This window comes from Amphiura filiformis, chromosome 6 (assembly GCF_039555335.1).
Source record: "Amphiura filiformis chromosome 6, Afil_fr2py, whole genome shotgun sequence".
In the NCBI taxonomy this organism is placed as follows: Eukaryota; Metazoa; Echinodermata; class Ophiuroidea; order Amphilepidida; family Amphiuridae; genus Amphiura; species Amphiura filiformis.
In genome coordinates, this window is record NC_092633.1 from 60,725,399 (window position 1) to 60,752,732 (window position 27,334).

Consider the following 27,334-nt stretch of genomic DNA (forward strand, 5'->3'; position numbering starts at 1 on the left):
TTCGGCGCACGTGCGCTGAAACTCCCCTCCGTATATAGTTCCGGTGGAGTGTAATTCTGCGCACGGTCGCAGGGAATCCACGGACGGATTTTCGGCGCACGTGCGCAGAAACTCCCCTCCGTATACAGCTCCGGTGGAGTAATTCTGCGCACGGTCGCAGGGAATCCACTGACGGATTTTCGGCGCACGTTTTAATCATCTCATGAATTGTTATGATTTAATATTATTAAATGGTAGAAAGTATGAAATATTATTTAGGGCCTATATGTTTAGAGTCAGTTCTGCGCATCAAGTTTCATGTTTAAAACGATGTTAAAAAAATAACTTAGAAAGTAATAACTTAGAAAGTAAGAAGTAAGAACGGTGGAGTTTTTCTGCGCACGGTCGCAGGGAATCCATAGTCGGACTTTCGGCGCACGTGCGCAGAAACTCCCTCCGTATATAGCTCCGGTGGAGTAATTCTGCGCACGGTCGCAGGGAATCCACTGACGGATTTTCGGCGCACGATTTAATCATCTCATGAATTGTTATGATTTAATATTATTAAATGGTAGAAAGTAAGAAATATTATTTTAGGGCCTATATGTTTAGAGTCAGTTCTGCGCATCAAGTTTCATGTTTAAAAAACAAAACATAACGTGCGCCGAAAATCCATCAGTGGATTCCTTGCGTCCACCGTGCGCAGATTATCCACTATCGGAAGTTCTGCGTAGGGGTCGCAGAAGCTCCACTGGTGGATCATGTACATACATGTCCAAACACAAGATATTTGAAACAAAGAAGGTTCAAAGACCCGCTCAAAGAGCTTCAAAGATTTGAAACAATGACGCGAAGATTATTAATACAAAAAAGGAAAGATTTGAAACAAAGGAAGGAAAGATATGAAACAAAGAAAGAAGGAAATATTTGATGCAATGCAAAGAAAGAAAGGTGTGTTTTTTGTTTTTCAATGTGAATTTTGGATTTGGTCAAACTTTTAAAATTCCCGGTGCGTAAAGAAATCAGCGCGCAGATGCGGAAATGTCAGATCCTCTCAACTTTGACCTCGCGCACCGTGACCCAAAGATGACGGATCTCCGTACAAACTTTGTCGATTAACAATAGCCGAAGCGCAAATTTAGGTGTCAAAGTGCTACAAACGGATCTCAAAATGTTCGAAATGATGATGATGGTAAGAAAAGTAATGTGTGTAATGGTTAGGTAACCGTTGGTTCTGTAGAGTAGCGTAATATTGAGTGAAATGTAGTCAAAAACATGGCATTTGCACTCGCGTCATTTGACACTGCACTGACTGTGCACAATACGATTCGTTAAGCTTACACATGTACAACAAAACGTGCATCACCAGCATTCAGTCCATCAACAGTTACACATGTACAATCATACATCACATGTAGCTTGAACTTGAAGAGAAGTACAAATTACACGGTTCACATTTTAATGTTTTCTACAATAATCAGTTTTAAAAGTGACGACAAACTGGCCTATTCAAAACTCCACAAACATCTGGTTTGAGAGTGGTAAATCATGGCTAATTAAAACAAAAGTAACAAAAGAAAATTGAAAGAAAAGAGCTGACAAATAAAATGAAAGCTATAAAAAGTACAGAGAAGTAAAAACTGAAATAAAAAAAGTTTGAAACAACGCTTCATTGAAGAAACTGTGTTATCTCTTTGTTGCGCTGGTTGGAATCTTTTTGCGCCTTGTATAGGACAATTTGTCACTTTTAAAACTGGACCTTCGTCTATTCAATTGCTTGTAACTTTACTTCTTGAGGTCACATTTGATTCAATGTGGTGTCAAAATGTGCAGGATTAGATAGCGCATCTATTTTAAAAAACAAATGTTCCTCAATATGGTTTTGAAATTATGATAATTTTTCCAAGTGTAAGGATACTTATTTGGCGCAGTATATTTATGTAGGTTTCTTTGACAAATCTTTTCTTTTAATAAATATGTATTGTGTTTGGGCTCCGGTTTAGGCCAATTTGGCTGATTAGTATAGCAAATGTGTTAAAGGAGGATTTCGTGATCCAAGCATCCTCTTTTTATGACATTTTTCAGTAGATATCCACGAAAAAAGCTTATTTCCAAAATTTAAGTTGATTCCGATTTTGCGTTTATGCGAGTTATGCATGATTATGTGTATTACACTGCTCCATAGACAATGTGTTGTAATTTCGTTCTGGTGCACCAGAACGAAATTCAAATTTGCGATATTTTTGCTAAACGAATTAATCTGCAAGAAATATTTGGTACATAAACATTATGTAGCCAGAGGTATCCAGTGGTGTAAAAATCTCAACTTTTTTGGGAAAAGTGGGGGATGAGGTTGTGGATCACGAAATGCCCCTTTAACTAAGGTTTGCCTTTCATACCTATACAAGTATACATTTAATATGATTGTACAAAAGGTGAATTCAAATTTGCCATCAAACCACATCATTTTATCAAATTAAAGCCCTTGAGTAAAGAAAGCAAAAACTGAAAACCGTTTTGTCATAGCACTTTCCATAGCAAAGTAACATCTTTTCAAAGATTGACTTTCATTAGTGCCATACTAACACTTTTACTTTGCTATTCGCGGAGGAGGTTGATATTGTCATAATCAAGTTGCTCATGACCACTCTGTGTTTTACATGATATTTTTCACCACTAAATGATTTTGTATAATTCCCTGCAATACCCTGCAATAACTTACCTACACGTATCTCTCTATTGCAATTCTTTCAAGCTTCTGGATGTGCACTGGAATGGTGCAAAAAATTCCAATTTGCAATTTCTTGCGCCTTCACCTTCAGAATGTCCTAGCAATCACGAATCTTGTTTTCATGGACATCCATGGTTGATACTTATTTCGTCGGCAGAGTGCAACACTATCGTGCAGTAGAATGCAATAGCTGCCATTGCTTTTAACCAATAACACTAGAAAAAACACCCAACTACATACATGTAAAGGTGATATCTCTGGGTTAACTTAGTGGCCATCAGGAAAGTATACAGAACATCAACACCATAATACATCAACATCAACATTGTGCTGCAAACAAAATTAGGTGTTTTACAAAAGGCAGCTATTACATTCTACTGCACTTACGATAGTGTTGCACTCTGCCGACGAATCCGTTGTTTGACCACATTGTAAGATGAATGTCAATAAAATCTGATACGAAAGTCTCATTCTCATTTGATGGACGCCGTACCATAAGCCAGTTGGTGTTTGTGTGGAGGGAGCGGAATCAAACTTGCTATGGTGAGGAGACATCCCACTCAAAAAACAGATGATTTTAAGGGTATATGAACTTGGGACTAATTCAAAGTGACATGTAAAGGCCAAATCAGGACATATTTGAACCCAGTGACCCTTCCATGGGTATAGACAAGTTGTTTTATATTTGAGGGTCAAATTTTGGTATAGATTGGCGGGGTGGTTTCTGATTTCTGGCTAAGACTCTGGGGGCACGTTATCATGTTTTTGCTTACATATAGATCAAAACCACTGGAGCAATGCATTCTCGAAATTTGTATTGTTTTTTTAATGGTAGGCATTATATAAGTTACAGAACATGATAAAATTTTATTCCATAATAAAACAGATACGCGTGGCAGCTTTGAGATATATACATATTTTTTCCCCTACTTCATCCCAAACTTGATATGGATTATTAATACTAAAGATAGTTTCCAACATTATGTTTTTATTACTCTGCAGGATACTGGTTTAGGGCATGTGTATGTCGAAAACTTGAATGTCTCTGATGCCCAGCAGTTGCTATGCAATCTCAAGTAAGTACTTAGCTCTTCCAGTTGAAATCTACACACCACTACAGAAGACATGACCTTAATCTCCCACACAGGGAGTGTAGATTTCAAATGGAATTGCCTAATTCAGGTACTGTATTTGTTCCATTAACCGTCCATGCCCCTATGATATTAGTTTATTAACTGCCCATGCAAAACTGAATCATCAGGTCTGAAACATATGACACCCTGATGATGATGGTTGAATATTTTGTGTCTTCTTTATGTATTGTCAGCTTAAACAATCTAAAAATAAGCGCCCACCCAAAATGACTTTGTTAAGCATCTGGGTGGTTTAATACGGTAACCCTATTTGAAATCTCCACCCCCTGTGTGAGAGATTAAGGTCATGTCATCCATGGGAGGTGCATGGACTTCAACTGGAATAGCCCAATGGATTTATGTTACATCAGGCCTGTGAGACCTCGAATTTTTAGCGGAAATCTGATTTTTTTCATGTTTTTGACCGATTTAAATTTCCGCTTTAAAAAAAAAAGAATTATAACATCAAAAATCAAATAGTGTCCATGTACTTCTGATAGCATTACGTGTTGCAATAAAACGACTGAGAAATGAGATTGAAAGCTTGAAAGGTCATGAAACGCAGGTCATAACATCATGGCGTTGTTCGTGGAACCATACTGGTACATACTCATTGTGTAATATATTTGTTTAGAACTGTGCCCAATGATGTTAAATGGTGCTGTGGTTCCTGTGTGGATGTACATGATTGTCCGTAAGAGATTTTCATCCAAACCATCCATCGGAAGTGTGACATTTGATTTCATAAAAATCATATGGAATACATACATCATGGCTACCATAAATTGTAATTGTATCAAGCGACGCAATCTTCAAATGCAAGCTTATAATCTTCAATTATTTCCGGTGAAATATACACAAATAGCATTGAATTTGTAGTGTGGTAGGTAAATTTTCTGATTTTTTTAAAAGCCCACTCACAGGCCTGTTACAAATATGTATACGTTTTCATATGTTTAGTCACTGTCAATCGAGGATGAATTTGAGTTCTCACACCTCCTTTTAATCCTGGAATAGATATGCAGTAGATGGGGGGGGGGGCACTCAACTTTAAAGTGATCATGGGGACATGTATGTGCTTACCAGTATCGGGCAGTAATGGCCTATTGGTAGTTTTAAAAAAAAGGGGTCATTTGGTATTTATAAACAAAAATAAAAAAGGTGAAAATTAGGTAGAAAAATTGAAACAAAGGTGGTCTTTGAAAATACTGATCTGGAGATCAGTATTGGGTACAGTGATGTAACTCTGGAGGGGTAACAGTGCCAAATTGACATGTATGAAAATATGATAACATTAACAATTAAACTTGAGTTACTGATTTTGTGTTGTAGAATACAGCTGGTAAGTGCATATCCCTCCCAGAGGTACATGTTTCTGGCTGTATCTAATATGGGAGTAAAGGGTCAAGTAAATAAGAATACTGCCATCTCTGTTAAACCTTCTTGTGCTATGTATAGAATTAAAATCTACAAAATTGGCACTGATCCATGAGGAAGTGCTCCTGGTTTTAACCAAATTTCTTTCTTAAAACCATATTTCCATGAATCAGGGTCCCAGTCTCTTATTTTGACCTTTGTAGACTCACTCACAGTCCATAGTTGATAGTATTTACATAAATATTTGAGCTGTATGTATGGAAATATGTTTGTAGGCATGCAGCAGGGATACCACCTCTGAATATATGTGCTGTCGTTTTTATGAGGACTGGTAATTTTGGTTAAGGGCTGGGGTATGAGCGTTTGGACAGTATTTATTTTGGGACATTAGAGCACATCAGACATATCGAATTGCATTCTGAATACGAAGAATGTCCTTCTGATATCAAATAATTTTGATTTTTGAAATTGCAATTTAATACACATTTTATGGCAAATCATTAAAATTGATATTTTTGATATTTAACAGTACTCAAGTAAACTTTACAAATCTGATTATTTATACTTAAAGTGTATGTAGGTGGGATGAAAAGCCGACGATCAATTGAAAATTTTGACCTTTCGTATTGGAGATATGGATTTTTTCACAAAACACCAAAAAAGGTCTTTTTGGGAAAAAATCCATATCTTCAATATGAAAGGTCAAAATTTTCAATTGACCGTCGGCTTTTCCTCCCAGCTACATACACTTTAAGAATATATCATTAGATTTATATAATTTACTTCGAGGACTGTTATATATCAAAATTTGAAAAATATTAAATTTTTATAATTTGTCATAAAATTTGTATTATATTGTGATTTTCAAAAATGAAAATTATTTGATATCAGAAAGACATGCTTCGATTCAGAATGCAATTCGATAGGTCTGAGGTGCTCTCATGTCCTCAAAAAATACTGTCTAAACGCAATAAACGCTCATTCTAGATCCCTTAATGGACCAAAAATAAATATTTGACACAGATGACACTATTCACAGTCCAGGAGAAGTAACAAGATTGGAGGGGTGTAGAGCAAATGGAATCCGGGAAGCTCATTCCTAATTTTGGGATTTGGAGAGAAATTTTGGAATTTGCAAATAAATTGTGTTACCTTTTTAAGGAATACGTAAGAAATTATGGGACATTTTGCGATCTTGGAGTGAAACTTGGCTTTTACTCATTGGCAATTGAGCCTTTTAAACAAAATGGGGATGATTTTGTATAAATAGCAAAAAGTTTAGGAAATTGAGTTTTAGGAAGTTGAAATTATATCACAAGTAATGTAAAATGATCTCTCCATTATTATGTGTCTAATTTTCTTGTCCCTCAGGCAAATGAAAAATGTAGTTATTGGCAGCAGTAGGCAAAAGACAAATCTGATGTTGTGTGGTGCTGTACCCAGGTGAGTAATAGAATCACAGCTCTAACTTTCAGCAATTTGGCAGAAATTCAGATCTGGAGCCAGAAATAAAATTTTTTTTTCAGGATTTGGAAAATAAAACCTTTTGCTTTCAATTTTTATGCCTCCACCATGAGGCATATTTATACAATGTCTGTCCGTGCTTCGGTACTTGCTTCTGTACCTCCGGATGCTGTATCTGAGAAATGGATAGGCAGATTTGCTGTACTTATGCGGAATCAGAAGTAGACCTGATATTTTGCAAAGTGACCCAGCCATGTATATCTTACAGAGTTGAGTTGTAAAATTCAAATTGTTTGTCATGTCCTTCACAGTGTTTTCCTTTTCTGTACTAACAGGTTACTTCAGATTATGACGACGGACAATACACCATCGGAGATCCTTGTTGAGTGTGGGGTTCTTCTGGGGAGTTTTGCCAAAGGTAATGAGGCCAACAAAAGGGAACTAATGGAAGATGGTGTGCTGGCTATAATGATGCAAGGTATGGACTAAAAAAGATTTGTATTGCCCTTTTCGACCATATTTCATGTTTGGTATAAAATTCGCAGAATATTTTGCCCGTTTTAAATTTGTATCGCACATCTCTAATATTTAAAAACGAGCTTGACAAACCTTATAAATCATTGGTTTAATACCAGTGGCGTACCGTGGCCGCCCCTTCCCCGGGGGGCTGAAGAAAATCCAATTTTGCCGCCCCTTCCTCAACAGCCCGAAAAGGTTGCCCCAAATTTTTTTACGGTCGTTTGAAAAAGTGAAGCGCCAAAAAAAAAAAAAAAAAAAAAAAAAAAAAGGATTTATAGGCGCTACCGCCCCAAAAGCAACACATTTTGATGTATAGTACAATTTTTTCACATGTTCCGCCCTTTTTTTATTTACTAATTCTTTTTGCCACCCAATCTTCTTCTGCGCCCCTCTTTTGCCGCCCTTCTTCTTTCCGTCGCCCTTCGATTTGGCCCCGGCTTTGACCCCGGGGCTGGCACCCCAAAGCCCCCCAAAATACGTGCATGAATACCATCGTATATTGTTGTAAACTTACATCATTTAATATTGTATGTGGTAAAATGTAAAAAAGGCCTAATAATACGATGAAGCACACACATTAGACAGAATTTACAAGTCACTTCAACGCTGTAAATTGATATGTGAAAGGTTTGTTTCTTGTTTTCAGGTCTAGCACACAGTAATTTGAAATTTGTAGAGTCATGTTTACGATTTCTGCGCACCATGTTGACAAGTCCTATAGCACCTACAGAGATATTGTTTCAGGTAAGGAGATGCTTATATTGTGAATATCAATCAATTTGCATGTGTTTCTGAATTATTGTGGTTTATTTTGGGCAGTGTACATATATGTAGGCCTGGGCCTGCTCGTTGTAAACTTGTGCAATGTATTTTTCATTAGCAAATGCTTCTACAAAAATTGTTTAATAAAATACTGCAATGATTTTATATGTTCTTTTATTTTTATTATAAAATATTATGCAAGTTGGCTTTGGGTGCTTACTTGGTTGATATCCTCCTGAGTTTGCCATAAAGGGGTTTTGAATGGAGGTGAGGAGAGTGGGAATTAAGGCTGGCTGTTAGTGTTGTGTAGCTTCTCAAGAGCAGATTCAAAGGTGTCGGGCTTTGGTAGCAAACAATGTTGGTTGATAGTGTATTCCAGGCTGCAGAGTGTGCAGGGAAAAAATGAATTGGCATAGACATCTGATTTGGTGTGGTATTGCTGTAATTTGGCTCTTGTCAATTTTAGTGGTGATATAATCCTTGTAATTTATGCCTATAAAGTTATTTAGGATCTTGTAGTTTTGTACAAACAGAAGATTCTGTAGTCTCCCCGGTAGACCTTATATTAAGTATGCCTGGACCAGGAGATAAAATGAGCTCCTGGTCCCAAAAATGGCTCCTGGTCCTATATTTTGTAGTATAAAATATTGGACACACCAAGAGCCAAAATTGGGCAACCATGGGGTAAAAAATCTGGATGCCTGCTTAATAAGCCTTGTTACCCGGTCATGATATGATGTTCTGTTTCATATAGCTTATGGGTACCCCTTCTCCTTCAGGGGTATAGATTTCAACTGGAATAACTCGACCATAACTATGTTTCGCATTAACATTCCAGTGATGTGCATACACATGTATGCAGACAAGGAAGGTGTAAAAAACCCAAATAAAATCAAAATTGTTTTCAGTTGCAAGATGACGGATCCTTGTAAAGGGTCTATGGTGATCTCTGTTTAAATCGGCAAGGCGTTTTGTTTTTGCGTAGTAAGGAATTTTATTTTTATTGTTTTGTGTCCTAACCCACAGCAGCTGAAGGGAGTATCCCATCATGCATCTGCTTGCTCCATAGCAAATACATACAAAACATAAGTAAGAGCAGCATAGATATTGAGAGCTATGGATAGTTTCACAATACTTTGGAGATCATATTTTTTCAAACAAAAGTCTTAACTCCCCTGATATAAGCGAGTAATTGAAAGTTGAAGTGAGAGATTTTATGTACACTTTCTATGGCATGTGCAGTTCTACTGTGGTACTGCAGAGCATGATGGGATACACCTATCTGCTGCTGTGGTCCTAACCTGACTCTTAGTAGACTTCCACTTGCTGGTAAAAAAGAACAGCATTTGTTTTCATTTTTAAAGCCTACACAGCATAAATACAGAAGCTGGGTTCCGATTGGCTAATTCAATTATCTGACTATCATAATAACAAACTGTTAATCTGATTGGCATATTATGCATCAAAGAAGCGATTGGCACAGAATGGCGCTCATCAAAGCCTGGCTTATTTACAAGGACCGGGGGTCAATCAGAGCAAGAGAGTGGCGTACATCTCAAGAAGCTAGTGTAGTAGCATGAGTAACCAAACCATATTTGTGTTTGTTCCCCTCCAGGATAATACTGTGATACCACACATGATTCAGTTGCTACCCAGATCTCCATGTACACAGGAGTGTGTGGCTAGTATATTGGCTAATTCTTGTAAGGTAAGATGTTTAATTGAACCCCAACCCTGATGAAGAAGGGTTGGATGGTGCACACCATTATTACTGACCCAAGGATGAAATCAACGGGCGTCCCATAATGTGGCCGGTTGAGGATAAAACCAAGTAAATACTGCCATCTCTGTTAACCCGTCTTGTGCTATGTGAGGTATAATTCTCGCATTTCTCAATACAATGCGCCGCCAATTTAACGAGGATAAAATCATGGAACGAGGCGACGATTTTTGTCCCAAAGTGTCACCCGCCACTGCCGTACGAAAATACAACTTATCTGTGAAAAAGCAAGCTCATTTTTCACTCAAAATATTGGCAATTTCCAATGTATTTTCAACAAATTGTAGTGCCACATCTTATTTTTTACCTAATATTTCGCCAACTTTTCTTGTTATTTGCCTTCAGGAGGCATAATTTGGCAGTATTTTGCCGTGTTTTGGTGTACTGACATTTCTCAATTGCGATGAAGACAGCCATCTAGAATTTTGGCGATGGTGTTTCTAGATTTTCAAATTTTATAATTTTCCTAAAATCATGAATCCTGGTAAGGCTAAATTGAGTCCTGGTTCCAGCTAAATTCAGGTGAACCAGAACCAGGACCAGGACTTTCTTTTCCAAAACTAAGTCATGGTAGCAAAGCTGTTATTTCACCCTTTGCTGATATCTATCATGTTTCTACCCTTTACCTGGCACCTTGCCGCCCTTTCTTCAGATTTGTTCACCTGAACAATTTTTTAACCCAATGTAATTATTATGTCAGTGATAAAGATCATTCAATAACTGATGTAATAAAATGTCTTTGTTCCTGTACAGACCCCTGATCAGCAGGAGATGATGTTTAGGCATGGAGCCATACAAGCCCTATCACCATTACTGACTAGTAATAGTGATAAAATAAGACTGCCAGCATTGCAGTGTTTTGCTGCCATCAGTTACCAGAACAAACCAATATCAATGGCCATTGCATCAGGTATGGTACCTTATTGTTTAGTGGGAGATTTTCTTGAGATTTCTATTTTCGTGGTAAATTTCAAAATTTAAAGGGGTGTGTCTTATTGTGTTCTGTTTTCTATGTTACTTTGATGCATAAAACTAAAAACAATTTGTTTCCAAATATTGAATCATATTGATCCAGCGGTTTTGATATGATATACACTTCCAATTTTCCCTCGAGTAGGCCAAGGAAGAAAAAAATTCAACCTTGAACAGGATTTGAACCTGGAACGAGATTGACAGCTTTGATATGTGCACATACATGTGTTCATTTGTGTTGGTGTGATTACAAAGGTATTGATTGCAAGTAATGAATAACCAGCAGAACATTTTGATTTGATTACAATTTGATTTGATAATTTACAGCAATGTACAATGGTGAAAGCATCCCAGAACTCTTCTGTAAGTTAATGGCTCGCAATAATACAATAATCATGCAGTTAACCTCAGCTAAATGGTAAGTCGATCAACTTATGGGCTATTCCAGTTCAAATTCATACACCTTTTATGGAAAACATGACCTTAATCTTACACACAGGGAGTGTGAATATCAAATGGGGTTACCTGGATGGGTGACTCCATTTGAAATCTACACTCCCTGTGTGGGAGATTAAGTCAAGTCTTGCATGGGTGTATGGATATCAACTGGAGTAGGTTGATATCATATCAAAATGATGCACTTGTCGGCTGCTACATGTGTCTCATTTTACATATTTGGTAGGAATAAATACCAGACTTATCTCAAGTGGAGGCAACTTCAAATTATCCTCAAGTCACATGGTTTAGGAATGCAGAGAACATTCCTAAACCACATGAGTTGGGGATGATTTGATGCGACCTCCACTTCAGATGAAGTTGGTATTTATTCCTAGCTTTAATGTGAAAAGAGACACATGTAGCAGCCGACAAGTGCATCGTTTTGATATGGATGTACACATATATACACACCACACTTTCAATCTATCAAATCAAGAACTTCAAGTAAAGGATTTGATTCTTCTGGGGTTTATTTCAACTCAATTTCTGTTCGTAAGTTACGAATACCCTTTTATTACGACAGGTCCCTGTAGTAAATCCCTATTACTTACGAAGCGTACCGATCCCAAGTCATTTTAGTCAAATGGATTTTATGATGCATTATAAGTTCGATTGATTTTGAGACTTTGTTAAAGTTGAGTGAAATTGGACTCCAGGTTATATAGGTAATGTTTATGCTGGAGCAAGCCTACAAGTCAATGCACTTCATGTATGGAGAACAATGAGTACTGCCAGGCATACATGTTACTGTAATCGAAGTAATATTGCTACAAGAAGAGTTGAAATTCTGAACTCAACAGCTCTTGATGAGCAAGCTCAGTATTGAAATAAAAACCAAAAATAGGTGAATAGTGCGTATCACAAAGAATAGTTCTGCTGATTAGTGATAAACACAAGTGAAATTAATTTGTCAATGTAGAGACTAAGAAATAAATGCTGTTATAATGTCTGAACTCATTGCAAACCAAGTCAACTAGCAAAGTCCAGCAACAGTATCACCTGTTAATGAGGGCCAATCTTTCAATGAAACGTGACTTATGAAACCGCTATATATGTACACCCTTGGCCCATTAGCGTGTACTTTTTAAGTACAGTCTTTATATTTTTCATGTATATGCAAAGGCTTGCAGCGCTGTATAAGTTGTTAGACATGGGCAGTAGCATGATCAGCCCTTCTGAATATGTATTTTCCTTTGTCTGTTTGTGCTATACGAAAAGATATGACTGGTTTGAGGTTGTATCACATGAGGTACCGGGTCATAGATGGGTTGTCTTGTGTCCAATCTAACATTATCATTTGTTTGCTTATGATTTACAGCTTGGCTTATCTGTGTAGGGCGGGAGCAATCAGACCAGCAGACAATATGATTGTAATTAGGGTAAGTAGTAGTATAGAGCCAGGAGTCAATTAGCTTGGCACAATGCACCTGTTTAAGCTAATTGAACCATGAGTGATCCATCTCAATATTGAGTGGCCAATATAGCAATTTTGTTTAAAGCCTGACATCGAGAGTCCTTAGCCGGCTGTCCCTCTGGAAGTTCAATGTTTGAATAAATAATACTGATTTTTTTAAAAGTGATTTACCAACATAGAGAATTGCCAAGAAGCCAATATTATTTTCTTTCAAGTATCTTTCAAAACTGAAGTTCACAGAGATAACATTAGAATTTTGTTGATGTTAACAATTCTGAATGTATAGCAGTATAGCATACAGTGTGCTTGATTATCTCTTTCTCACCACTTCTCACACCAGGCTATGCCAACACTGGTTCAGTATGTGCAAGAAGGATAGATCTGTAGAAGAGAGGGTTGATGGAGCTGAAGTGCTGGCATATTTGATAGAGGAGGATGTATCATTGCAAAGGACGGCAGCTATTACAGACCATCTGGTTCTTACACTAGCAGGTTTCATCAAATACACACCAGACAGCTCACATAAAAAGGTAAGACGGCAGCTATTACAGACCATCTGGTTCTTACACTAGCAGGTTTCCTCAAATACACACCAGACAGCTCACATAAAAAGGTAAGACGGCAGCTATTACAGACCATCTGGTTCTTACGCTAGCGGGTTTCCTCAAATACACACCAGACAGCTCACATAAAAAGGTAAGACGGCAGCTATTGTAGACCATCTGGTTCTTACGTTAGCGGGTTTCCTCAAATACACACCTGTTAGCACACATAAAAAGATAAAACGCAGCTATTACAGACCATCTGGTTCTTACGCTAGCAGGTTTCCTCAAATACACACCAGACAGCTCACATAAAAAGGTAAGACGGCAGCTATTACTGACCATATGGTTCTTACGCTAGCAGGTTTCATCAAATACACACCAGACAGCTCACATAAAAAGGTAAGACGGCAGCTATTACAGACCATCTGGTTCTTACACTAGCAGGTTTCCTCAAATACACACCAGACAGCTCACATAAAAAGGTAAGACGGCAGCTATTACAGACCATCTGGTTCTTACACTAGCGGGTTTCCTCAAATACACACCAGACAGCTCACATAAAAAGGTAAGACGGCAGCTATTGTAGACCATCTGGTTCTTACGTTAGCGGGTTTCCTCAAATACACACCTGTTAGCACACATAAAAAGATAAAACGCAGCTATTACAGACCATCTGGTTCTTACGCTAGCAGGTTTCCTCAAATACACACCAGACAGCTCACATAAAAAGGTAAGACGGCAGCTATTACTGTGAGACCATCTGGTCTTACACTTGTAGCTTTCTTAAATACACACCAGACAGCTCGCAAGATAAAAGGTAAGACGGCAGCTATTACTGTGAGACCTTCTGTTCTTACACTTGTAGCTTTCTTAAATACACACCAGACAGCTCGCATAAAAAGGTAAGACGGCTGCTATTACAGACCATATGGTTCTTACACTAGTGGCTTTCTTAAATACACACCAGACAGCTCACATAAAAAGGTAAGACGGCAGCTATTACTGTCAGACCATCTGGTCTTACACTAGTAGCTTTCTTAAATACACACCAGACAGCTCACATAAAAAGGTAAGATGGCAGCTATTACTGTCAAACATATGGTTCTTACGCTAGCGGGTTCCCTCAAATACACACCAGACAGCTCGCATAAAAGGGTAAGACGGCAGCTATTACTGTGAGACCATCTGGTCTTACACTTGTAGCTTTCTTAAATACACACCAGACAGCTCGCATAAAAAGGTAAGACGGCAGCTATTACTGTGAGACCATCTGGTCTTACACTTGTAGCTTTCTTAAATACACACCAGACAGCTCGCATAAAAAGGTAAGACGGCTGAAATTACAGACCATATGGTTCTTACACTAGTGGCTTTCTTAAATACACACCAGACAGCTCACATAAAAAGGTAAGACGGCAGCTATTACTGTCAGACCATCTGGTCTTACACTTGTAGCTTTCTTAAATACACACCAGACAGCTCGCATAAAAAGGTAAGACGGCAGCTATTACTGTCAGACCATCTGGTCTTACACTAGTAGCTTTCTTAAATACACACCAGACAGCTCGCATAAAAAGGTAAGACGGCAGCTATTACTGTCAAACATATGGTTCTTACATTAGTAGCTTTCTTAAATACACACCAGACAGCTCACATAAAAAGGTAAGACGGCAGCTATTACAGACCATATGGTTCTTACACTAGTGGATTTCTTAAATACACAGCAGACAGCTCACATAAAAGGTAAGACGGCTGCTATTACAGACCATATGGTTCTTACACTAGTGGCTTTCTTAAATACACACCAGACAGCTCACATAAAAAGGTAAGACGGCAGCTATTACTGTCAAACATATGGTTCTTACACTAGTAGCTTTCTTAAATACACACCTGGTAGCTCACATAAAAAGACAAAATGGCAGCTATTACAGACCATATGGTTCTTACACTAGTGGATTTCTTAAATACACAGCAGACAGCTCACATAAAAGGTAACAATGGGATGTAAAAGTAGACGACAATCACCGATTACCAGCATGTACCTATACCACAGAAATCCTAAAAGTGACTGTAATGATTTTAACCTCAATTTCCCAGCTATTCCTATCATTGTCTGAAATTGACAATCTTTGACCATTAAATTTACTCCCAGAGTGAACTAACATTGGGCTATTCCTTTTAAAATCCACACTACCCCTGTGAAGATGATATAAATATCTTCACGGGGGAGTAAGAATTTCAATTGGAATTAGCGCATACACCCCTTGTGAAAGATTCAACTTGAATCTTCCACAGAGAGGGTGAGTTTCAAACAAAGTTGGATAATGTACTGATTCCATTTCAAATTCATATTCCCCCTGTGGAAGATATTTCCAAAATCTTCAGGGAGAGTGTGGACTTTTAATGGAATAGTCCAATGAGAATGACTGTAATAGTATTTAAAGGAATTTCACATTTTGCCATCCAATTACAGGAACAAGCTGAACACCTTATAAATGAAATGAGGCAAGCAGCCTTCAAAGTGTACGCATCATTAGGGGCAAATGAGGAAGATATCAGGAAAAGGGTGAGTGAGGAAAACCTACAAAGGTAGCAGGTATTCAGTGTTGTCAATATTGGTATAAACCTACCTAATAGGCTAAACCCCATAGGCAGTCAACAATGTACATATGTGACCATCCTTCACAAATTGGTTGGAATATTGGCACAGCTAGTTTTGAGATATGGTCCATAGAACTCATCAAAAAACCATAGAAAACAGTGGATATCTCAACCCATTTAACTAGCTTCCAATCATGCAATAGGGGTATATAATATCATTATAAAGCTTATTTTGAGGAGAGTATACCTTATCAATATCTCAAAAAGTGAAAATGTTGACATTACACTATACAGCCTATTTGTGGTGGGTGGTCACCTATTTTAATTAAATATTAAACTGTGTATAACTCCAATCCATGGTCTCCATTTCTCAGTATTATGTCTTTTCTAATTCTGAAAAAAACTTGATATACTCGACTCAAACTTCTCATTCCTTCATAGGACGTTGCAAAGTTGTGCAATAGAACTCATTAAATAATGGGAAATTCACATTCCGTATAAGGCAACGCCAGCACTGCACATGCCTGCCTAATCATCAATAAACAGGTAGTGTCCAATGGTGCAATCTAAAGAGATTTCCCACCCACTATTCAATGGAAGCCACACATGGCATTTGTAGTCTTGTGTCAGTAAACATACCCCCTTAAATATTTAATTTAAGATATCTAAAAATATTGTTCACTTATAATCTCATCTATTGTTTGTTCGTACAGATAATTGAGACAGAGACGTTAATGGATCAGGTAGAGAAATATTTATCATCACCAACAGTAAAAGTGCAGCTTGCATCAGTCAGGTAGGAATGCAGTAGATGGTAATAAGTAGCATAGTATCAGGGGAAGGGGCAGCTTATTCCCCCGTGAGGTTCATATTGATTGCCCCTTTCTTCCCCTCGTTGAGTTGCTGGCCACCATGATATTTTGGATTTTAAAGCCTTTTCATACTCATTTTTGGCCATTTTCATGAATTTTATCTCCTGTTGAATGTCTCTTTGTCCCCTTTTGCTCCCCCCTCTGAACAATCCAGGATTTAGGTGTAAAATTAAGAAACATGTATCACTCAAGGTGCTGCGGTACCTGTGGGTGCTAAACAAGAAATTAATGACTTATAAATGAATCGAATCAAAACATAACATAATTATATTAACAATTTAATTACAACCAGATTTATTGAAAATGCAAGTATTCCAGATAAAGTATATTATTGAATGTGAAATTTGATTAAGCAAATGGCAAATACAACATTTTGCGTATATCTCAGTTTCATTATTGCCAACTTTATCCTGATTGGACCAGATCTGATCACAATTACCTACTTGTTTCCCTGATTGCAATCACATTCCAAGGTGTGCTAGTAATAATTTGTTGATGTCTCCATATTACAGGTGCTTACATAGTTTGTCAAGATCGGTGCAACAATTGAGGACAAGTTTTCAAGACCATGCAGTGTGGAAACCTCTCATGAAGGTACACAACTGAAATATTATGATAACTATGTGTTATTCCTGTTGAAATCCATACACCCAAATGGAAGACATGACCTTAATCTCACACACAGGGAGTATAGATTTCAAATGGAATCACCAATTTAGGTAATCCCATTTGAAATTCTCACTTTTTATGTGGAAGATTAAGGTCTTGTCTTCCATAGGTTGTGTATGGATTTCAAATGGAATAAATACCCTAATGATGCTGAGTAGTAAAAAGAAACTGAGAAAAAGCCAAGTTGCACCCACAGGTGGTGGCACTTGTCACTTGCTTTTGTCATCCATCTCAAAATGGTTGTTATAATGATGCTAAGCCTGCTATACTGCAGTTGAGTTTAATCTGAATTTACCATCAAGATACCGGTTAATGGTAAATATCTGACAAAATTGGATATCTATATAGCAGCCCTGGTGCATGGGTGAGTGTGGGATGCTTCAGTATGAAATTGATAGACACAGGTGTAAGTCTGAGACTTACAAAGTAACGGGTTCTGATAAGAGAGAAAAAAGGGCTTTGAGTTCGAGATGCATTTTTGGACCTAATTTATGGGGGCATTGGGTGAGAACATCGGTTAAAACAGCCCACAGAAGCTGAGAGGATTGTTTTACTAAAGTGCTTAAAGTGACTTTGTTTTTGAATAAACAAATAAAAAAAGCAGTGCTGAATGAATATTGCCAGTCAAGTTGAAAAATGTTGGCCTTGGGTATCAGATCCATGGAGAAATAAAGGGTCTTGGGTGGCAAATAATGAATGTACTAACAGATATGGTGTCCTTTGGGGGACAGCAATACTGAAAATCTTGTGTGCGTTACTTCCTAGATTGAGGTGGCCTCCCACCCCGGGCCCTGGTGACAAGATTAATTAAAGAAATGTTGTTTACTTGTTTTTGTTTGTTTTGCAGTTACTTCAGTCAGAGCAACCAGAAGAACTGTTGACAGTGGCATCATCAACTCTCTGTAATCTGTTATTGGAATTCTCACCAAGCAAAGAGGTGAGTGAGATAGGAAACTGTGTTGAATACTGTAGCAGCTACCAGAATAACTTTACCAGGACAAACACATGTAGATCTTGCAAACAATTACAATTATAATGCAAAAATGGGTCAGGGCAAAATAAGGTTAATTTTGGGCTAAAACAGGCCATAAAATGAAGAAGAACATTTTGCTTGGGTATTTCAAGCCTGAAGGACTTGCTCCTCCCCTGTTGGTTGGCAACTGCTTGAATTTCAATAATAGTAAATGTTAACCAGCTAATCTAGTGGCTCATCTTTCCAAGGGTTGGTGCTCTAGTCTCTTCATTATTAAATGGTCTTGTTTTGAATTGATTATACATCCATGGTAGCTATCATATCTGTTTGGAGACTGAACAGTACAGATAGGCAAGATGTTTACTGTGATGTAATGGAACAATTAAGCTATTCTAATTTAAATCCATACAAGCCATGAACTCAATCTCCCATACACAGGGAGTGTGGATTTCAAATGCAGTCACCCATTCAGGTAACCCCATTTGACATCCACACCCCCTGTTTGGGAGATTAAGATCATGTCTTTCATAGAGAGTGTATGAATTTCAATTGGAATAGCCCATTTGATATATATCAGGTAGTAAGCTGCTCTTGCGTGTGTTTCATAAAATTTAGTGCCTTTTTAATCTTTGACTATCATAAGAAACATCCACCTATCTTGTTAGCAATAGTATTAATAATAGCTCCAGAACTACAAGCCTCAGGTAGGTCAACTTATAAATCTTTATTCTTCATCATTTTCACAGCCTATTGTTGATGCGGGTGCAGTAGAGTTATTATGTAAGCTTACATCAAGCCCCAGCTCGGCATTAAGATTAAATGGCATCTGGGGTCTCATGAACATGGCTTTCCAAGCAGAACAGAAAATCAAGAGCAGTATCCTGGCAACCCTTGGTACAGATCAACTCTTCAGACTTCTCACAGATACCAATGTAGACATCTTGATGAAGACATTGGGTTTACTCAGGAATCTACTCAGTACAAAGCCAGTAGGTATCAAATTGGTGATAGATGGTAGTGAGTGGTAAAGCTAAAATTTTCCACATATGGAAAATTTACAGAAAAAATCACAGAATTGGTAGTAGAAAAAAGAAAGAAGAGGAATCTTCCTTCCTTCCTTCCTTCCTTCCTTGCTTCCTTGCTTCCTTGCTTCCTTCCTTCCTTCCTTCCTTCCTTGCTTCCTTGCTTCCTTCTGGACAAAGGTAGGATACAAGATCTTGGTGGAGCCCAAATATTGACTTTGAACCTTTTTGTTTTGCTCATAGTTCTGGAACTGTAAAATTGCAGATAGGTAATATTGAACAAGCCAATCAAGGATTGCCCATACAATCAAATGAAAACATTACTAGAAAATACAAGGAAAATGTGTAATTAAACAAAGAGAAATATGAAATAAGGAGAATTGTCTAAAGGAGGTGGGATTGGATGGCCAGTTTGAAGGCCTGGAGGGAAGTTGGCAAATATGTAATGTGTAGCTTTGATACTCCTTATGATTTTGTTTTCTCTATGGACACAGCATATAGATTCAATAATGAGCTCACATAGTAAGCAGATTATGACAGCAGTCATCATGATATTAGAAGATGATCATCCACCAGAGGTCAAAGAGCAGGTAAGGGTCATCCTCTTCCACATGATTGGAATTATTAGAATTCCCCATTAATGAATGAATAACGCTGGGCAACATTGTCATGAGTAACTCAAGCCAGGTAGCATAAATAGGCGATTTCAGTTGAAATCTATATACCCCCATGGAAGAAAATTACCTTAATCTCTCACACATTCAAGTCTTCCCAATTCACACTCCCTCTGTGGAAGATAAAGGTTGTGTCATCCATAAAGGCTGTATGGATTTTAACTAGAATACCATAAACGTTCGCCTAATGGCACTATGGGATTTTAGAAACAAACTGAAAGTGCCCTCCCATAAAAATCCCACCAGCAAATAATTCTTGTTGGGATTTTTAGAGGAGGGAGCTCTCTACTTTTTCCCCAAGACAAAGAAACCCAGGGGCGCCATTAGGCAAATGTTTACGGTAGTCCAATGCTACTTGAGTACTGGAAGGGTTGTGTGCTACTTGAGTGGAGGAAGGGTTGTGTGTTAAAGTAGATACAAGGGCATGGCAGGGCAGTAGTGAAGGGTTTGTCACATAATTGTGAGGTAGCTCACGATCATGGGTTCAAAACCCTGCAAATGTGCATACAAGCAATGTGCATAACCTTGATTGCCTCACCACACTGAGCTGTAATGGGGAGTTGTTGGGGGATAATTACACTCAAGTGCTGAGAGGAACTGGGGGATAATTACACTCAATTGCTGAGAGGAACTGGGATATGGTTGTACCCTTGTTGATATTTCTTACATGTACTTACTGACATAGGTATGGTTGTTGAAGTATGCTGTACCATATGGTGAAATGTATTTATTTCTTATTGCTTTCAGACATTGTGTATCCTTGCTAACATAGCTGATGGGAATACTGCCAAAGATTTCATCATGTCCAATGAAGATATTCTAAAGAAGCTCACATACTACATGGTAAGGCCAATGGGTAATATACTTAGATCTATGGTAGATGGCAATCTATATCAAATGTTGCCATTTTTGGTTCTCTATGGCAAGTGGCTCAAACATAAGGTGTGACAAATTAATAGGCCATTCCAGTTGAAATCCATGCATGACTGTAATCTTCCACAAAGGGGATGTGAATTTCAAATGTGGGTTACTTGAATGGTTTACTCCATTTGAAGTGTACACTCCCTGTGTGGGAGATTCTGGTCAAGTCTTACATAGGGGTGTATGGATTTCATATGGAATAACCCAAGTATCTGATGTCCAGTTACATGATGGTATGTTCTGCCAACAGGGTTCGATTTACCTTGTGTTGTATCACAAAATGCGACACAGTTTTCAAATCTTGTGAAGCAATAAATACAATTTTGATTTTGATTTGATTGTTCGGGTTTTTGACAACCCTGGATAACTGCATCATATAAAAATGTGATGCAGATAAATACCTAGATAATAAGCCAAATCGACATAGGAAGTTTACAAAGCATTGTGGGACAGTTTTTGCAGTTTTGGGACACTTTGCCCTCTGACCTATTGGGAAAATCCAGAAAAATTGGTTTTTGTGCATACAAAATATAATCCAAAATGTTTTACAAGAATGAAAACAAACCCAAAAACATTATTATTGAATAAATTAATTATTTGAATAATGATAATAATTTAATGATAACATTATGACAATAACAAATTAATTAATAATTATTACAGCAATTTCCCCGATATGTCCGAGGTCAAAGTGTCCCAAAACTGCTCTCAAAAAGCGGAAGTTACAATGGCGATTGGGCTTATACTATTGGCTCGTTGATTGATTTTTCAGCAGGAAAAGTCAAGAAAATGCACAGTAAAAAATGAATGTTACATGCTATTTTCAGTCGCAAATCAAAGCTCTAACTAGAAATTGTATGCTTGCTACTGCGCATCGATCTGCGCAGTGTCGTTAGTTTGTGCAACCATGTGATACAGCGATCGCCAGTAACATGGATTGTTTTTCGTGTGTTCATACGGCATTATGGGTAACTACACTTTCCGGATGTAGCCCAAATTTAAGCTTTACTACATCGATCGCTTGGCGAACGGCAAAGAGAATCTACCAGATTGTTTTTATCTTTGCCAAATTAAAGCGTACTAGAAGTAGGTCAACGTTCGATGTTGATTTTCGGGTATAGGGGGTCCAAGAATGTGGAAAAAAAATGGATAGAACAGGGTTGAATTAACCTAAGAAAGTCACTCTTGTCTTGGCCATGTGTAGCAAATAAATGTGACAACCCAAAAATAATGATGTCATGTTATCTATAAGGTAAGAGTGGACGTGACTTTATTGACTGAACTTGTTCATTGAAAGTAAATAATGAATAGTAAACTTCTAGGGATCAATTTTTTTTCCTTTTTTCTTGACAACTTTATTCATTGTCTGATTTTATTTTATTTTAAATAAAAAAATAAAAATAAATGAGATGAGATGAGATGAGATGAAATTTTTTTTAATTGGAATGTCATGGCATGTATGACTGAACAGTATAGACCTTTTTCTCAGATGTCACCAATCAATCGATATTGGGTCCAGCATTCGAGTCACCAGCACCCAAACGCAAATACCACACCGGTGCGCGCGATTATCATCAACTTTGCGCCACGCTAGGCGTCCTGCGCGGGATTGCCAGCATGCAGTACGCGTTAGTTCATCACGGTGTAAAAAGTAAACAAAAATGTGAAACAAAACAAAGATTGAATTTCAAATAGCATCGGGGGTTTTTGTATCTTTTGTATTTTATAGCATCAAAACAAGCTGAAACAAAGGTAACCAGAATACAGTTCCTGTTTAAACAATTATTTAATAGAAGCTATAGTGAAAGATTACAAAACAGAGGAGAAAATATGCAGTATTTGGTGTTTTCACTCCGTGGGCACGTGGGAAATGCACTTGTTTGTTTACATCTGAAACCCCAATATCGATTAGGTGATGTTATCAGAAAAAGGTCTATAAGAGCACATTTAAAGCTATTTTCATGACTATCTTGATTGATATTTTGTTTTTAATTTCACTTGTGCAATTAAAACAGACATGATAAAACATCTGTTTTGCAGATGTTTAATTTTAAATTCCATTTAAACTCATTAAAACTCATTAGTCAATGTACATTGACGCCATCAACATTCAAGTAATTAATATTGGATGCAAAAAAACATGTTGGTAACATGGTACTAACTGCCTTGAAAAATTGCTATGCAAAGTTTGGGAATTGCTCAACAAAGCAAATGTTGCATAGCAATTTTTGCTATGCAAAAATAATGAGCTAAGGCGAACTCTGTTTGCTAAATCCTTTTTACAAATTAAGTCTACTACCACTGTCCAGCACATTATTTGTACAAGGTCTAAGGCACACACTTGAAGTTGTACAAGTACTATACGAGTACTACATGTGCTTAAAAAGGATTTGGAAAACATTGTAGAGTTTCAGTTTCCAAGCAAATGTAAATGTGAAGGGATAATTACATTAGAGAAGTATGAAAATAGAATATAATTAAAGACAGAGATAAAAAGAATTTATCGCGTCTGATGTCACTGTCAATTACGATCCTTGATTGGTTTACACAGGTTAATCAGCGGCAGTAAAGGAAGACCGATCTATCTGGTGCTGATCGGAGAAAAGGAATAGCAGCAAATGGCGAAAAATTACGTACTTTTACAAGGCAAAAAGCAGCTTTTCTAGGCATTGTGGACATGGTGCCTTCGGTTAAGAAAGTTTCCTACTATAAAGACCTAACTTTTGAGATGGTTTGCATGTCAAAAGGTGCAAAATTAACAATAAGGCGCCCGGTTATAAATCCATGTTCAACAAGTCATCATCCAGGCACTTGTAAACAAACCGTGCTCGAGTTTGATTGACAGATGACGTCAGACGCGATAAATTCTCTTTATCTTTGTCTTTCATTATAGGAGGGCAGTTCTTTGGAATGTCACAAGTGTTACCAACCTTGTTACCAATATTGTTTTACATACAAAATTGTACAAGCCAAAGCTGTCTGGTCCCATCAACGAAAAACAGTGTTTCTGGCTTATTCATTACAGTGGGAAGAATTGTGAACATGCTGGAAATAGTTAAAAAGATGAGGGTCTGTGGTGACAAATCAATGCAAATCCCTTTTTCTTGTACACTCTACTTATGAACCATGTTATTCTAGTTTGGAACACTTTTGTTTGTAACATTTTTTTGTAATACTCTTTTTTGTAACATGTCTTTTGTAACACTTTCATAACTCTTTTTGTAATACTTTTCGTTACACTTGGTAACTTTTTGTAACACATTTTGTAACACATTTTGTTACACTTTGTAACCTTTTGTAACACTTTTGTAACACTTTTATAACACTCTTTTTTGCCATGACAGAGACACGAAAATGTGAGGTTACAAATAGCTGCTGTGTATTGCATCAATAACCTGGTTTGGAATGAAGAGGAAGGTGCTGGAGACAGGAGGGCTAAACTCAAAGAGTATGGTGTACAGAAACACCTACAATCACTTCTCAGCTCCAGTGATACAGTGCTCTTTGACAAGTAAGTAACAAAGCAGGCTGACAACTCTCTAATCCGAAGGTTCCCTAATCCGAAGGCTCCTTAGTCCGAAGGTTCGCTAGTCCGAACACGTAATTTACCATTCGCTAGTCCGAATTCTGAAAAAGGTTCGCTAGTATATCGGGTTCTCTAGTCCGAATATAGAATAAGGCTCGCTTTGTTGATTTAATTGCAGGGTAAGTACAATTCAAACTTAACTCTGACCAAGGCTGTGGGTAATTCATATTGATAATTTAGTTTATTCTTTCTTTATTGAGGGTAACAACTTCAGTGACCAGCACTGCTTTCCAAGCAGGCCCTCAGTCAATACAAAACATAATATAATAATAGTACACAAAAGTGATACAATATAAGATATACAAAAAAATGCAATCACAATTATGAATTCATAGAATATACACATTTTAACATGAAATGAGAACATTTGTTTTGAATTGTCTCAAAGACATATTTTCCATATCAGTTCGAATCATTGGTGATATACTGTTCCAAATATGAGCAGCTCTAATGAACTATTCCAGTTGAAATCCATACACCCCTATGGAAGACATGACCTTAATCTCAGTCAATGCATTTTAAGGCGCGCGAGTGCGATCGCGCGCATAGAGCCCACCTTAAATCACTTTACCGAGTGCGATTTATAGGGCACCTTGTCACCTCAAGGAGTTTCCAAAGTTACAGCGGTTCCCGGAAGTGATTTGCATAAAATAAATCGCCGTCATGGCCTTTACAAAGGTGACAACCCAAACAATATCTTTTCTACTCGCTGATTGGCCGTTTTCGACAATTTAATATGTAAATTAGCTGACCTTTCTTGTGAGGTCACGCCACGAAATATGATAACGTGCTGTTCATGTCACAACAAAGACATGACATGCCATTGACCACCGTAGTAAATGTGGTAATGTTTATGCATTCAACTGAACTGTATAATTATTTAGAAGCTGAACAAGGCTGATTTAATATTTTGACATGACCTACACACGTGTGATCTGTCAGCGGTGAGTGTAGCGCTATGATAAAATTGTACCGAGGTTTGACGATAGAAATATCAGTTTATACTACTCATCATGGCGGACAAAAAGAACAAATGGGTCCAGTACAAGACGTGGAAAACCTACAAGCTTAATGATGTAATGGGGTTTGAAAAAACCGAGGCAGAAGGGACGATATTCGCGTCAAAAGTTTGGTGTTTGAGTAAGCCCACCTGTACATTGTAGTCCCACATTCAACACCAATGCTTCTTATCTGAACATCAAGTGCAATAATTCAAATAGCCCACCTAAACTTCTTACCGAGTGCAAATGATAGCACACCTAAAATCCTTACCGAGTGCAATTAAAACAGCACACATGTAGCTCGCCTGACTATTTCCAGAAGTGCGATTTGTAGCACACCTGCTGTTTTTCAAAATTCATTGACTGTAATCTCCTACACAGGGAGTGTCAATTTCAAATGGGGTTACCTGAATAGGTGATTCAGCTTGAAATCTGCACTCCTTGTGTAGGAGATTAAGGTCATGTCTTCCACAGGGGGTGTATGGATTTCAATTACAACAGCTGATGCTAGGAACCAGTTTCCTCCATCCTATGATATATGGACAGTTTGTTTGGTTATAACATTTCTATTTTGCATGTTTTTTTGTTTTGTTTTTCAGAGTGAAGACAGCACTGCAACAATTCTCATCGTGAAATCACCTTCCATCAATCAGTGGGCCATTCCATTTCACATCAATCAGGGGAGTATGAATTTCAAATGGAGTTAGCACATTACTAACTCTGTTTGAAACTCACTCTCTACTATCTAGAAAATTGAGGTTGAATCTTTCTCAGAGGGTGTGTGGAAATCAAATGGAGATGCCTGATGTGTTGATCCCATTTGAATACCATACTCCCCCTGTAGAAGATATACCTAACATTGTTCACACAGGTAGTGTGGATTTTAAATGGAATATCCCATTAGTGGATTTGCAGAATAATGGACTTTTTCCATGAGATGATGGACTTTGTTGCATTAAATGTTAAATTTGTGCAAAAAAAAAAAGACTTGTCTTATGTATGGAAAGTTTTGGACTGAAATATGCTCAGGTAACCAAAGTGGATGATGAATAGGTTGAAATGAAAGTCTTTCAAATGCTATTGATTGACTGTGTGTAGACGTGAGGATGAACATATAGGAAAGGAAAGTGCGCACTCGGTGTGACCTTTAATAAAATGTCATCGCATATAGGCCTCCCTCTGCCATTGGAAACATGTAGAGTTGAGAAGAGTCACATCAAATGTTTCCAAATTAGGGACATTGCATCAAATGTTTCCAAATTAGGGACAATTATGTTTTATACTACAGGGTGAGTAAAAAAAAAGTGCAATAGAATATCAACAAATTGATATCTATGTGAGAACCAAGTTGAACTTTCCCATAGTTGAAAGTTTCTATAAATGCCACACTCAATAGTCACCTTTTGTGAAAAAATGAAGTGAATCGCAGGTACCATTTAATTTTTATGAATCTTTTTTACTGGATTATTTGTAATTCACTCCACTTTAATTTGCACAATGAAAAACCTGCCCACAAATTTGTATTCTATTATAGAGAATGAACATTTTTAAAGTAAAGGTAAAATGAAAATAACAACAAATAATGTTTATTCTATTTCCACAAAATCTGTTATACTTCAGTTCCATTGAGGTTAAGAAAATGGCAATTGTTAACATAGAGTGTGCTGACATTCAAAATTTAGCGTCTCTTGGACAAACATTAAAATTGGGTATCGCACAGGGTTGTAGCTATGGTGGAGCCCACCACTCAATTCTGGAGCCCACCACTGAAGGTTCATTTTGATGCTAGAGCCCACCACTCAAACTAAAAAAAAGCAAGTTTATTTTACCAAATTTATCAT

The 27,334-nt window shown here is 37.5% G+C and overlaps 1 protein-coding gene across 1 annotated transcript; it reads left to right on the forward strand.

The window, feature by feature from the left end:
- Positions 1–1,058: 1,058 nt before the first annotated feature.
- LOC140155755 (armadillo repeat-containing protein 8-like) lies at positions 1,059–26,167 on the forward strand. The gene is given in 20 exon segments (XM_072178710.1): positions 1,059–1,171; positions 3,713–3,786; positions 6,592–6,663; positions 7,020–7,162; positions 7,850–7,947; positions 9,581–9,673; positions 10,499–10,655; positions 11,045–11,135; positions 12,534–12,594; positions 12,970–12,990; positions 12,992–13,159; positions 15,648–15,740; positions 16,489–16,571; positions 17,160–17,241; positions 18,164–18,253; positions 19,036–19,278; positions 19,806–19,901; positions 20,733–20,828; positions 24,251–24,417; positions 26,093–26,167. Coding segments are annotated over 20 exon segments (1,983 nt in total). The 5' UTR covers positions 1,059–1,150; the 3' UTR covers positions 26,127–26,167.
- Positions 26,168–27,334: the final 1,167 nt, after the last annotated feature.